The sequence below is a fragment of the Phoenix dactylifera genome, chromosome 5 (assembly GCF_009389715.1).
Source record: "Phoenix dactylifera cultivar Barhee BC4 chromosome 5, palm_55x_up_171113_PBpolish2nd_filt_p, whole genome shotgun sequence".
In the NCBI taxonomy this organism is placed as follows: domain Eukaryota; kingdom Viridiplantae; phylum Streptophyta; class Magnoliopsida; order Arecales; family Arecaceae; genus Phoenix; species Phoenix dactylifera.
In genome coordinates this window covers 8,145,061-8,160,489 of record NC_052396.1, presented here as the reverse complement: position 1 = coordinate 8,160,489, position 15,429 = coordinate 8,145,061, and the positions used below count along the sequence as shown (strand labels likewise).

General features: G+C 39.6%; 1 protein-coding gene across 1 annotated transcript in view; it reads left to right on the top strand.

Annotated features, from left to right (window-relative positions):
- The window catches only part of LOC103698463 (50S ribosomal protein L33-like), a 59,701-nt gene extending 44,655 nt beyond the window's left edge, over positions 1-15,046 (top strand). Inside the window, exons 7-8 of the mRNA XM_039126727.1 lie at positions 513-589; positions 14,638-15,046. Coding sequence (XP_038982655.1) covers positions 14,656-14,829 — 174 coding nt within the window. The 5' untranslated portion in view covers positions 513-589; positions 14,638-14,655 and the 3' untranslated portion in view covers positions 14,830-15,046. The remainder of the gene's footprint in view (positions 1-512; positions 590-14,637) is intronic.
- The last annotated feature ends 383 nt before the right edge of the window (positions 15,047-15,429 follow it).

Genomic DNA, 15,429 nt, shown 5'->3' with positions numbered 1-15,429 from the left:
CTTCTTCTTCAATTCTTGTCTCTTTCTGCTATATTAGTATCAGAACAAATCTGCTTTATCAAATTGAGGTCCTTTAAGTCTCAAGTATTTTCAAAAAAAAAAAAAATAAGTGGGGGTTGAAGTATTAAGATCATTGAAGAGGTTGGGAATCTTGAAGAGAAGGTTAAATCGGTTATGGATTCATTTCTTACCCAAGATTTGGGCAACTAAGATCTTTTTAGCCATATCTTCTGTACATGCTTTTATTTATGTTGAGAGTTCTGAGGATTCTTATGCAGAGGATGTCATGAAAAGTTAATTTACAACCTATGTGCATTGACATAGAAGACATGCATTAAAGTTGCTGGTTATCTCTCAAAACTTGAGAGAAGCATCTCATGATTAATGCTTATAATCTTAATATTGTGATGGAGAACAAAAACCTATTATCTTCACTGGCAGAACTTGAAGCCTCTTATCTTCCGGACTGATCGTTAATCCAAATGTTTCTTTTGTCTCGCTTGTGATTCCAGCACCTCTACCTAGCGAAAAATTTCAGGGAAGGAGCATTTGAGAGTGAATAAGCACAAACAAGAATAATTGACTTTTGGTAGGTTTAATTGTATTTATGTGTATCCTGCCTGCATGCTAAATAACATTAGTCTTTATTGTAGAGTATCATTGTTATACTCTGTGATTTGCGGACAGATCCAATCTTGGGATCTGAAAAGTTGGCCTGATGCTTAATATATACCCCTTCTTTTGATCCAGCAACCTTGTGGCACAATACTCGGAATCAACCCTTGATTTATTTTATCATACTAAATTCAGTTGTGTAATCCAATTTGACAACAAACCTAATTTAAATCTGTATTTACTATCTCATAGTAATTCAAGGGGGGAGTCATGCATCTACTTAAGAAGACCATTATGCTTGAGCACTGTACAAAAACAAGCAAATCTTGACTCCCCAGGAAGGTTGACTCCCTAGGAAGGTAGTCTGATTCTAAATTTTTTCACAAACTTGTTAACTAACAACACTATAAAATATCCCATACTTATCTTTTTTTTGCTACATCACTTAGACCCTGTTAACTCTTTCAAACTGGAAGAGTCTTAACACATTGAAAAGGTTTTCTTCAAAATAAATTCCTTATATCTTCGCTACCTAAAAAAATATTAGTTTTATTGTACAACATAAATGAGTGCTCAGGTCTTATTTATCACTCTTGGAAGGCTAAAATTTGGTTGAATTCAAGAGCACAGTTTTAATCAATTAGTAAATCCTGAACCCAACGAGATTTTGCAAAACCAATTTAAGCAAACTCTGTCATAGTCTGGTGCCTGTTCCCAACTGGATTCAGATATCATGGAAAAACCATAAAATGAAACTTCAAAAAAAAAAGAGAAAAACTTAATTTTCAATTGTTGCCTGGGCAAGACATTTCCAGTAATATTGGATCCAGTGCGTTGCTTGTTCTATTTGCATCATATTCAATCCATGCAGAACTATGTTTATCTTTTAAGTTCGTCCACCTGTTCATGATATAATCTTCCTGTCTTAATTCCCACTTCACATTCAAAATAGTTGTTTCTAGTCTGTATTTGTTGATGCCCCCTCTAATTGCTAGTTCACAGGTCATTTAGGTCACCACTTAAGTGATAATATATTCTTCTGACATATAAAATTTTCAACTACCTATTTTGGTTCGATTTTTTCATCTGTTAGCTCTTACTTGACAACTCTAGACATTGTAAATCTAAAAAAGTGCATGCATATCTATGCATATTGCTTCACATTGAGTGTACGAAATCGCTGAAATATCTAATTTTCCATGTACTAGTATTTACATATCACACCAATTCCTCCTACTATAGTGGCAACACAAGAATATGGAATCAATTTAGTGAGAAGGACCATTTATTTGGTGTTGATTGCCTGGCTACTAATTTCAGTGACAAAAGGTGATAGTTGGATAGCATGAATATTGCACGGATGCCTCACAGAGAACTTATAAGCATAGTCATAAATTCTTAAATTATTTTTATGAAACTAATTTTCTAAAAAAAAACAGTCTTCAATTGCTGAATCAATTATAGAATGTCAAATAATTTTACCTTTCCCATTCTTGGTAGTTTGCTCTCATGAATTTGCATGCAAATGTTTCAGCCATTGTATCTTCTATTTTAATTCTGCAAGTTAGTTGGAAAAAAGATGGCCATTACCTAGTTATTATTGTCAGCTTTCTTGTAGACCTGAGGATGACTTAAAAAAGATATTGTTGTCAAGATCTTAACCAACAAACAAATATTTTTGTATTTACTCTTACCATCCTCTATTCGATGAATAGTGGTTGTAGGAGGTCGATCCACAGGGAGGCGATTGGAGTACACAAATAGAGAATAAAAACTCCATTAAGGTTTATTTTTTTAAAAAAACAATTCATTGAGGATATTCGATTAATCTCTAACCAAGCAGAGCTATTTTTCTAAAAAATAAACAAAGAAAAGAAAGAGAGTTTTTACAATTAAAATAAGAATTCCAGAATGCATAAAATAAATTGTAGAATATTAAATTAAAACTTAGACACGGATTGCATAAAAGAAAAATGGTAGATTTCATAAAAAGAAATGATTACAAAAGTAAAAATGAAGATGAAGCCTAATGCTTCTTTTTTCGGCGAATAAAAAGCAAATAAAGAATAAAAAAAAATCAAACACGGAACTTCTCCCTCTCGGTGGAACCCATGCCTTTTTTTTTTCTTTCTTTCAAAAACAGAGCATGGCTCTGTTCTTTTTCCGAATGTGAGCTCCCGGTCTTCGCCCTCCTCTTTCTGCCGATGGCCCTCTTATATGGATCCCCACAAAACATCAGCCAACGAGCACATGGGGAGGAGGGGGAACGGACGCGTGATCAATTGGAGGAACGCACGCGTGATTGACTGGATCGATGGGATTGGGTCTCCGAAATCTGGCTGCAGGATCGCTGGGAGGAAGTTGATCACAGAAGAGATTCGGTGCGGATGATCATGCGCGGTGCTTGGGGGATCCGATTGCTGGAACACGGAGCGGAGCGGGTGGCTGGGGCGGAATCTTTGGATGCATCGCAAGATGCTGGGAACTTGGAGGGCTGAAGACAAGATGGCCGAATCACGAGCTTCGGAAGCATCGTGGATGGCTGATCTGGACGGCTCCTTGATGGTGAGAAACGAAAGAGGATGACGCGGGGAGCTGATCTGGAATGGAGCTGGGACGCTGGATGCTTCGTGGATTTCCTTCTTTGGGCCACAGGATGCTGAGAGGCGGGAGTGCATCACGGGATGGACACTGAAGGCTGGGATCACGACTCGGAATGGACGTGGGAGGCTGAAGAGCGCTGCATGATACTCGGACGCGGGATTCGGGAAGCTTGGACGCGGCTGGAACGGGCGAAAGAGCTGCTGGGAGGAAGAAGAGCAGTGAACATCAAAAAACATTTCTATAACACTGTTCATATGAACAGTGTTTTTACATAACACTATTCATATGAACAGTTTCATCTCAAACACTGTTCGTATGAATAGTGTTTTCAGCCATGAACAGGGATAAATATCATTATTAAGAATTAGTTTCATAGCTGTTGGGAATAGGCGAAATGAACATGAAAACAATTTGATTGGGTCATCATTTCTATTGTCACTTGAACAATTTGAGATTTGATCTGTAAATTAATCTGTACTCTCATCTCTTATCGGTTGGAAACCCGCCCATGCCGCAGAAAATTAAAAAAGTTCAGATGGCATCGGAATTGGCATGCGCGGGATCAACGTTCATCTCATGAACATTATTCAAAACCGTTCGTAGTTAGATTAGGATTAAAAACTTTAAAACTATTTGGAAGATCAGATCTTCACCTTGTGCAGGTAGATGATCACCGCAAACTGATGATCGTGGTTTTTGGAAGAAGGCTCACTTGAAGCCGCACACGTGTCCGGCCTCTACGGGTATCCACACGAAGCAAAAATCGATCCAAACGCTTCAATCTCCCCGGGGTGCTAGCTCCCTTGCAGAGATTGGTTTTGATGGCTGATCTCCTCTTTTTTGATCAACCCTTGATTGTGCCTGGGAGGAGGAAGAAGAAGGATGAAACTTGAAGAAGAATCAAAGCACCTTGCAGCCTTTTTCTTCCCTTTATGTTGGATGAAGGAAGGGAAGAGGATGAGGCCGCCAACACCACCTTGTTCTTCCTCCTTGCTTGCAGCTGATCCAAGGGAAAGGGAGAGGGGCTCACGGCTGAAAACAAGAGGGCTTGAATGCCCTAGGTGCTGCCCCCTCTTCCCTTTAAATAGGATGTGGAGCTCCTAACTTTTAGGAGCTCCTTGACAAATTTCCAAGAGGGGCGCCGGCCCCTCTTGTGTTGCCGCACCAAGGAGGAAAATCCTATTCTAATTAGGACTCTTATTTGAATCCGAAGTCCTAATCTAATTAGGACTTCTAGGAATCCTATTCTAAGTAGGAATCCATATTGAATCAAAATCCTACTCCAAGTAGGACTCCCAGTCCTAGTCCAAGTAGGATTCCCAGTCCTAATCCAATTAGGACTTCCGGAATCCTACTCCAAGTAGGATTTGTGTTTAAGTCCAATTAATTAATTCCCATTGTTCCTTCTTCAACTGATAATTAATCGAATTGATTACTTGTGATTCATAATCACGATTCAACCATCGGATCGGTCAATGCCTCTAATGTGTGTGACCCCATAGGTTCTATTCTGACTGGTAGTGAGATATATTGCGATCTCTATCACATTATCATTGAAAACTCTTTTTAATGGGTTGAAACGATTCCAACTCAACTCATTAGGGTTTATCGACCATCGAGATATTCCCTGCGAGTCTCACTATCCACCAGTGACACCTAGCAGCATGTAGTGGCTACCCAGCAGAATGGAATGATGAACCTCTAGATGCAGTTATTGTGTGATACAGTCCTACTATCATGGATCTCTACAGGACGGAGGTTATGGACAACTCGTCAAACCCCATCGTCTGTTCAATGTCAAGATTTATTCGACTTAAGTTCGAGAGTGGAAAACTCTTTCTCCACTGTTTTTATTGCCCCGGCCGAGGTCTTACGAACTTAGTCTTATAAATCACCTAGGATCTCTCCTTATCTACCAAGGTTGATAGATTTCATATAGGTGCATACCCTACTCCTACAGTGAACCTATTGCAGCCAATCTACACTGCATGGACCCGTATGTCTATAGACCATGTATACGTACAGTCAAATTACAATAATCTCACTGTAAGTAGCCAAAGCATCGCAGATCAAAGGACCAGTCACACTACTGCAACATCAAGCAAGTTACTGATGAGTGGATAGACATCCAAGTGACTTCTTGTCTTGGTCACGCTCAGTACCCTTGTTCTTTAACAAGCACCTGCACTATTACTTCAGTGTCGCTACACCGTGGACTCGAGTCTCGTCCATCCACAAAGAAAAGCAATGTGTGCACTGATCTCATCGAATCGATCACTGTCCTCGTGATGATCCATTGATCAGGAGCATTTAGAAATTAATCACCAATGATGCATGGCTCAAATTCTTAACTCTTAAGAATATGCATCATCATTTTATTAATTCTTGGACGATTCGTAGACATATAAACAATATGAATGAAAAAGATGTCTTTTATTTATTCAATAATAAATAATCAAGTACAAAATTATGTCCTAGAATTAACAATGTGTCAGCCAGATTGGCTTCTAGGGCATACATATAACAATCTTCCACTTGCACTAAAGCCAATCAGTCATATATTTAAGTTCCATATTCTCAAGATGGGCTTCAATCTTTTGCTGACTCGGCTGCTTAGTGAACGGGTCCGCCACGTTATCCGCGGAGTCTACTCTCTGCATCTCGACATACTTCTTCTCAACATAGTCGCGTATGAGGTGGAAGTGCCGCTCTATATGCTTGGACTTCTGATGAGACCTTGGCTCCTTAGCAAGAGCTATGGCGACATTATTATCGCAGTAGAGTGTTATGGCATCTGATGACATCACATCCAATTCCGCAACGAATTTTTTGAACCAGAAGCCTTCCTTAGCAGCTTCAGAGGCGGCGATATATTCAGCTTACATAGTAGAATCAGCAACGATCGGTTGTTTAGAACTTTTCCAATTCACCGTACCACCATTGCACAAGAACACATATCCAGATGTAGACTTTTTATCATCGATATCATTCATGAAGTCTGAATCTGTGTACCCTTCTATCTTTAATTCTGATGTTCATCCATAGACCAAGAATAAATCTTTAGTTCTTCTTAAGTAATTAAGAATATTCTTCACAGATGTTCAGTGCTCTTCACCTGGATTCGGCTGATATCTGCTTGTGACACTCACAGCAAGGGCTATATCAGGTCGTGTACACAGCATGGCATACATGAGGCTCCCTATTGCCGATGCATAAGGGATCTTGCTAATGCGTTGAATCTCTTCAGATGTGTTGGGGCACATCTTCTTGGAAAGATGAATTCCATGCCTAAGGGGTAAGAGACCCCTTTTGAAGTTTTCCATGTTGAATCTTTTCAGCACTTCCTCTATGTACATCTTCTGTGATAGGCCAAGCATCCTTTTAGATCTATCTCTATAGACCTTTATCCCCAAAATATAGGATGCTTCCCCAAAGTCTTTCATGGAGAATTTTTTTGATAACCAGACCTTAACCGAGGTTAGCATGGGAATATCATTCCCTATCAAGAGAATGTCGTCCACGTACAATACGAGAAATACGACAGCACTCCCACTAACCTTCTTGTAAACATACGGTTCCTCTTCGTTCTTGATGAAATCAAATATTTTGATTGCATCTTTGAAACGAGTGTTTCAACTCCGAGATGCTTGCTTTAGTCCATAAATGGACCTTTGCAGCTTGCAGACCTTGTGATCTCCATCATTGGAAGTGAAACCCAAAGGCTGTTCCATATAGATATTTTCATCAAGATATCCATTTAGGAAAGCCGTTTTCACGTCCATCTGCCAAATTTCATAATCATGAAATGCTGCAATGGCAAGCAATGTTCGGATGGATTTCAGCATGGCTACAGGTGAAAAGGTCTCCTGATAGTCAATGCCTTCGCGTTGACTATATCCTTTCGCTATTAGCTTTGTCTTATAGGTCTCTACCTTTCCATCCGAACCTATCTTCCTTTTGTAGATCCATTTGCATCCAATAGGTACGATACCTTCTGATGGATCTACTAAAGTACAGACTTGGTTGGAATGCATGGAGTCAAACTCCGACTTCATAGCTTCCAGCCATTTCTCGGAATCGATATCTGATATTGCCTCGTTGTAGGTTTTGGGATCCTTTATATGTTCCCTATCTCACATGAGGAACATTTACTTAGTATCCTCTTCAAGCATACCTAAGTATCTATCAGGAGAATGGGAGACCCTACTAGATCTGCGAGGTGGAGGAACAACGTGTACTGGCTCTGTATGAATGAGTTCTATAGGATCCATGACTCGTTGCTTTTCAGAGACTTTCTCTTCAAGCTCAATTTTTCTCCCACTGCCTCTATCAAGGATAAATTGTTTTTCCAAGAAGATGGCATGTCGGCTCACAGACACATTGTGATCCTCTAAGACGTAAAAATTATATCTAATGACTCTTTAGGATATCGTATAAAACGAGCACTTATGGTCCTAGTCTCTAGCTTGTCTGCCTGTAGTCGCTTGACGTGGGTCGGACATCCCCAAATCTTGAGATGACCAAGACTTGGTTTCTTACCATACCATATCTCATATGGTGTGGTAGGAACGGATTAAGAGGGAACTCTATTCAGTAGATAAATTGCGGTAAGTAAGGCATCTCCCCAAAGAAACATAGGTAAATCAGTGAAGCTCATCATGGATCGGACCATATCTAATAGAGTCTGATTTCTCCTCTCTGACACCTCGTTGAGTTGAGGTGTTTCCGGAGGAGTCCATTATGAGACTATGTCATTCTCCTTGAGATAGTCCCGAAATTCCTCACTAAGGTATTCTCCTCCTCGATCCGATCGAAGAGCCTTAAGGGATTTTTCAGTTTGTTTTTCTACTTCGTTTTTGAACTCTTTGAACTTTTCAAAAGATTCAGATTTGTGTCTCATAAGATACACATATCCATACCGTGAATAATCATCGGTAAAGGTAATGAAGTACGAATAACGACCTCTGGCTAGCACATCGAATGTGCCACACACATCTGTATGTACCAGGATAAGTATTTCAGTGGTCCTCTCCCCATATCCTACAAAGGGCAATCTAATCATTTTTCCTTGAAGACAGGACTCGCAAACTGGATATGACTCGGAAGTCAATAAGCCGAGAAGCCCATCTTTATCCATTTTGTTCATTCTGTCCTCTCCAATATGGCCAAGCCTAAGGTGCCACAAATATTTTTGGTTTATCTCATCCCTGAATCTCTTGGATCTTTTGGCACTCACTTCTTGCTCAGACACATTTACAGATACATCCATATGCAAATGTTAGAAACTGTCAATCATAAAACCACGTGTGACTATTTTATTTCGAAAATAAATAGAACAACAGTTTTTGTCAAATGTAAAAACATGACCTTCCTGTGCTAGACATGAAACAGAAATCAAATTTCTGCTAGCAGCAGGTACATAATAACAGTCTCTAAGTAATAAACTAAAATCAGACGGTAGTCGCAGAGGATAAGTGCCCACAACCACAGCAGCAACTTTTGCCCCGTTGCCAACCCGAAGGGTTACTGCACATTCCGTCAGCCTTCTACTTTTTTTTAGATCCTGTATAGTAGTGCACAAATGAGCACTAGAATCATAATCTATAACCCAACTCGAAGTAGAGAAAACCGTAAGGTTAGTTTCAATTACGAGCAAGTCTAACATACCTTCTGAAGGTATGTCTGCCTTCTTGTTCTTCAGGCTCTCGAGGTATAAAGGGCAGTTCCCTTCCAGTGGCCATCGACATTGCAGTGGAAACATTTTCCTTTGTCATTAGTCTTTTTCTTTTGAACTTCCTTCTTTGGCTTCTTGTCTTTCTTCTGTTTCTTCGCTGGCTTCTTTTTCTTTCAAGTAGACTTTCTCTTGGAATCAGAAGTCAACTAAGCAGCAAGAACATTGCCCCTTGAATATTTCAAGGCTCCCTCAGCAGTTACCAACATGTTTAACAGTTCAGTCTTAGTGCATTCAATCTTATTCATGTGGTAATTTACTATAAATTGTCCAAATGAATCAGGAAGGGATTGAAGGATCAGATCTACTTGCAATTCCTTGTGCATGTTCATACCGAGCTCTCAAGCTCCTCTAGGTCCTTGATCATAGTCAGACCGTGATCATGGACAGACTGCCCCTCGCGCATCTTTGCCTTGAAGAGCTTCTTAGACACTTCAAAATGAGCTGTGCGACTCTGCTCACCATACAATTCTTGCAGGTGTGCCAGTATGTCCCTAGTAGTCTTCATATTTTAATGCTGACATTGGAGTTCATTGGATATGGATGCCATGATATAGCACTTGACCCTAATGTCATCGTCTGTCCACTTTTTATGCGTCGCACGCTGATCAGCGGTCGGACGTGCTGGTAATGTGGGGATATCATTGTCGAGTACATAGCCTATTTTCTTGCAACTCAAAATAATTTTGAGATGTTTAAGACAGTCTCTGTAATTAGTACCGGTCAATCAGTTAGTCTCAAGAATACGAGTCAAAGGGTTTGAAGCTGACATTATGATCTGCAGAGAGTAAAAATTATAGTTAGACTTTTGTACTTGATCCTAATTTGTTCTAGGATCTTTTAGAACAAATGTACATTCCACTATTTTCTCGAATTTCTCACACTTTCCTGGTAGGAAAACAGAAATCCTACACGACTAGGATTTCTAGTGGGTACTGCGGTCCCACCGATTTATATGCCACCTCACCTAACAGTTATTGGTGACACATAAATGGATGAGTGTACAACTCTTGTACAATGCTTCTCAAGCATGTTGCAGTGCTACTTGGTCTCTAAGTTATTTGAAGACCTCACCTAACAGTTATTGGTCTCATTCCTTAGTTAAGTCAGACCCACCGTATAACCGTAGAAATAAAGTCGTCATTGGGTCCTCACCTAATAGTTATTGGTGCCCAACCCCATCTTTACCCCTACAACATCTCATGTCTATAGAGAGGTCCAGCCCCCTGATGCCACTTGCCCACTGTGTCCAGCCGAGACAAGTCAACACCAGAAAGACCTTAGCAGCTCTACTACGATGGAAGACCTATGGACTTAATATTGATTAATCATGTCTTAGTGTTTGCAACTTGAGCTCTTCATAAGAGGTAATCGAACAATTGGCTAGGTAAGCAGGTAGGAGGCTCCCCTTACTCATAGAGTAAGGTCCTAATTAAGTAACCACCATTCATGCTTTCCTAGACACCAATTAGATCAATTAATCTAATATGACTCGCTCATGTTGGTTCACTTTCGACTTGATTGAAGAGGTTTTAGTTTAGGTCTCATTAGGATTGCTCTACTAGTTTGCATCACATGTAAACCTATCTATTCCGCTCTCATTCGCATCACATGCAAATAGCACATCACAGGCAGTTATAATTGCAGCAATAAATAAAAGCAGAATTTAAATAGGTGATGATCATGGATTCTAATTAGGTCATATTACAAGCACATGCACGTCAATCGATCAGCTGGTCTTCAACTCTTGAATTGGTCCTGAGCCTCCTTGATTCGATCCCTGATCAACTCTTGATCCAATCGTCATCAACCGCTCAGATCGTTGTTCATCTCATGTACTGTCTTTGACTTGATCGTTGACATACATTACATCACAGAATTACAACCAGATATATAAAAATAAATTGCATCCCCTTTTTAGGAGGTACGCAGGCCTCTCAAAACATCAAATAAGATGAATGCAAGTATCTGAAAAATTACATGACATTACAGATCACATCGCAGGACTTTACATTTGATACCAAAAGGGTTTGAATCCAATGATCATCACCATATGCAGCAATTATAATTTTTAGATCTGAAATCTAATTGATTACGTTATGACATGGGTTTCTGATCATGCTAGACATGATTCTAAACCTTTGTAATCTCATTAATAATGCAATAGAGTCATCAACTTATCACATAAAAATACAGCATGCAAAAATTAGCAACCCTGAAAAAATCTGCATGCAGAAAATTTTCAGCATGCATAACCTTTCAAATTTCAGATCTAACATGCCCGTTTATAATTAATTCTAACCTTAAACTACGAAGCCTAGGCTCTGATACCACTGTTGGAAACCCGCCCATGCCGCAGAAAATTAAAAAAAATTCAGATGACAGCGGAATTGGCATGCGCGGGATCAACGTTCATCTCATGAACATTATTCAAAACTGTTCGTAGTTAGATTAGAATTAAAAACTTTAAAACTATTTGGAAGATCAGATCTTCACCTTATGCGGGTAGATGATCACCACAAACTGATGATCGTGATTTTTGGAAGAAGGCTCGCTTGAAGCCGCATACATGTCCAGCCTCTACGAGTATCCACACGAAGCGAAAACCGATCCAAACGCTTCAATCTCCCCGGAGTGCTAGCTCTCTTGTAGAGATTGGTTTTGATGGCTGATCTTCTCCCTTTTGATCAACCCTTGATTGTGCTTGGGAGGAGGAAGAAGAAGGATGAAACTTGAAGAAGAATCAAAGCACCTTGCAGCCTTTTTTTCCCCTTACGTTGGATGAAGGAAGGGAAGAGGATGAGGCCGCCAACACCACCTTGTTCTTCCTCCTTGCTTGCGGCTGATCCAAGGGAAAGGGAGAGGGGCTCACGGCTGAAAACAAGAGGGCTTGAATGCCCTAGGTGCTGCCCCCTCTTCCCTTTAAATAGGATGTGGAGCTCCTAACTTTTAGGAGCTCCTTGACAAATTTCCAAGTGGGGCGCCGGCCCCTCTTGTGTTGCCGCACCGAGGAGGAAAAGGAGGAGGGGCGGGCGCCTCTCCTTCTTGGTTAATCTAATCCTCCTCTAAGGGGGATTAGGAGGCCCTAATGTGGTTAAGTCCTAATCTAATTAGGCTTAGACCAAGGGTGAACCAATTTTGGGTTTAATCAATGCTAGTCCTAATCCAATTAGAACTCAAATGAATTATGACTCAATTGAACTCTTCAATCTTAATCCAATTAGGGGTCATGTTAATTCATTAGATTAATAATTAATTAGGATTTAAGAAATTCTAATCCAATTAGGACTTATTCAATTTTAGTCCTAATCCAATTAGGACTCTTATTTGAAGCCGAAGTCCTAATCTAATTAGGACTTATAGGAATCCTATTCTAAGTAGGAATCCATATTGAATTCAAAATTCTAATCTAATTAGGATTGTAGGAATCCTACTTCAAGTAGGACTCTCAGTCCTAGTCCAAGTAGGATTTCCAGTCCTAATCCAATTAGGACTTTCGGAATCCTACTCCAAGTAGGATTCGTGTTTAAGTCCAATTAATTAATTTCCATTGTTCCTTCTTCAACTGATCATCAATCGAATTGATTACTTGTGATTCATAATCACGATTCAACCATCGGATCGGTCAATGCCTCTAATGTGTGTGACCCCATAGGTTCTATTCTGACTGGTAGTGAGATATATTGCGATCTCTATCACAATATCATTGAAAACTCCTTTCAATGGGTTGGAACGATTTCAACTCAACTCATTAGGGTTTATCGACCATCGAGATATTCCCTGTGAGTCTCACCATCCACCAGTGACACCTAACAGCATGTAGTGGCTACCCAGCAGAATGGAATGATGAACCTCTAGGTGCAGTTATTGTGTGATACTGTCCTATTATCGTGGATCCCTACAGGACGGAGGTCATGGACAACTCGTCAAACCCCATCGTCTGTCCTATGTCAAGATTTATTCGACTTAAGTTCGAGAGTGGAAAACTCTTTCTCCACTGTTTTTACTGCCCCGACCGAGGTCTTACGAACTCAGTCTTATAAATCACATAGGATCTCTCCTTATTTACTAAGGTCGATAGATTCCATATAGGTACATACTCTACTCCTGCAGTGAACCTATTGCAGCCAATCTACACTGCATGGACCCGTATGTTTAGAGACCATGTATACGTGCAGTCAAACTACAATAACCTCACTGTGAGTAGTCGAAGCACCGCAGGTCAAAGGACCAGTCACACTACTGCAACATCAAGCAAGTCACTGACGAGTAGATAGACATCCAAGTGACTTCTTGTCTTGGTCACGCTCAATATCCTTGTTCTTTAACAAGCACATGCACTATTACTTCAGTGTCACTACACCGTAGACTCGAGTCTCGTCCATCCACAAGGAAAGCAATGTGTGCATTGATCTCATCGGATCGATCACCGTCCTCGTGATGATCTATTAATCAGGAGCATTCAGAAATTAATCACCAATGATGCATGGCTCAAATTTTTAACTCTTAAGAATATGCATCATCATCTTATTAATTATTGGACGATTCATAGACACATAAACAATATGAATGAAAAAGATGTCTTTTATTTATTCAATAATAAATAGTCAAGTACAAAATTATGTCCTAGAATTAACAATGTGTCAGCCAGATTGGCTTCTAGGGCATACATCTAACATTATCACCCCTACTTTTTTTTTACAGTTTAGAGTTTTTGTGGTGACTTCTAAAAATAACAATTTTGATACGATGGATGTCATTGTGGTGCTTCATTTTTTCTTTGAAATCCAAGACATACATAACCTCTTGTGCTTTTTACATAGCCAAGCGCACCCTCAGAAAACAATAATATTAGTTGAATCTTTTCTTGTCAATTAATTGGTTGATCATCCCTTGTCATTTATTCTTGTCACTTTTAACAATCTTATTTTCTTTAACTTCTCCACCGTCTTAATCCAGTATGTAGAAACATTTTGCCTCCATGCATGTCTGACACCAAATCTCTTAAGTTCTTCTCAATTTATCGATAAAGGATTTTTGAGCATTTTCTTCTAGGTTTATCCCAAGTCGTCCATGCAACTTCAGTCATTATTTATGGGATTGGATGCTAAAAGGATCTTCTCTTTTGTGATGAAGTGAGAGTGGTGCAAAGAGAAGGGATCCATGGCTAAAATGTGCCTGATCGCAATTGGTTGAGATGAACTTTTGTCCATAACAATAGGGATGAATCGTGATGATGCAGTGGAAAGATAGGGAGTGACCCAGGTTTTAGGTGGGTTTGGCCTGGAAGGACCTTCAATTACAACAAGGAACCAAAATAAAGAAATACATCTTTTTAAGAGTTATATGCAGGAGAACTTCAGAAAATTAGGTACAAAAGAGTGCTAAAAATGTGCACAGATGTGCACTTAACAGTTATGTTCCGAAAATCTGGGGTCTTGGGAGGGACGAACTGAGGACAGACCTAATCTTTGGAAATTTTTTACACAAAATGGCTATCTCAGGACTCGAATCCATGCCATTGCACTTATCAGCCTGAGCCTTTACTATTGCACCAAGGAATGGCCCTTCTGTCAGTTACTTTTACACTTATGGAAAATTTTCATATTTGTCCTGGTTTTTGATAATTTTTGTAATGCTGGTTACTTTTAAACTTACTGAAATGTTTGTTTGCTTTCTTTTTCTAGATACATTTATCAACATATATGGGAAAAGCAAAGGGTGGATCAATTTTCATCAGGCTGGTTTCAGCTGCTGGAACTGGATTCTTTTACGTTAAGCGAAAGAATCCTCGGAGAATCACAGAGAAACTTGAGTTTCGTAAGTACGACCCACGGGTGAATAAACATGTTCTCTTCACCGAAGCAAAGATGAAGTAATATTTTTCATGTTTCTTTCCAAACACTTTCGAACCAACAATTTATGTTGCCAAAAATGAATCATTGTTAACAGCTTTCAATCTGTCGCTGGATTTGCTGTCTAGAATTTCATATGCAGCTGTGCAGCCTTGTAACTCAGACATGGAGTTCCATGGACTAATAACTAGTTTTTCTATATTTATGTTCAAAGTCCAGCAATTAGTATCATTTTCGTTAATATTGTTTGTAGTTCATTATCTGATTGACACTGTACAAACTTGGCCGGTTTCATCATATTTTTAGATTTACTTTCTAAATGCATGATTTGCTATCAGAGATGGCAGAGATGATCTCACACTGCTGTGCTGGAGAAAACACAACCAAGGGAGACGGCCTCAGCTTCTTGTGCTGTAGAATCGATGCTGGCGGTTTTAAATCCTAGTCTCATCTAGCTTTGGCCAAGTTTTCCAACATTCTTATTCTGAAAAAATATTTATATATAAAAAGAATTCCCATCGTCGGTTTAATATTTTAATAGAACATTTTCATCATAAAATCTTGGGAGGAAGCATCATTCAAAACTAAATTTCGCACCCTCCCCTTCAAATCCCAACACAATTT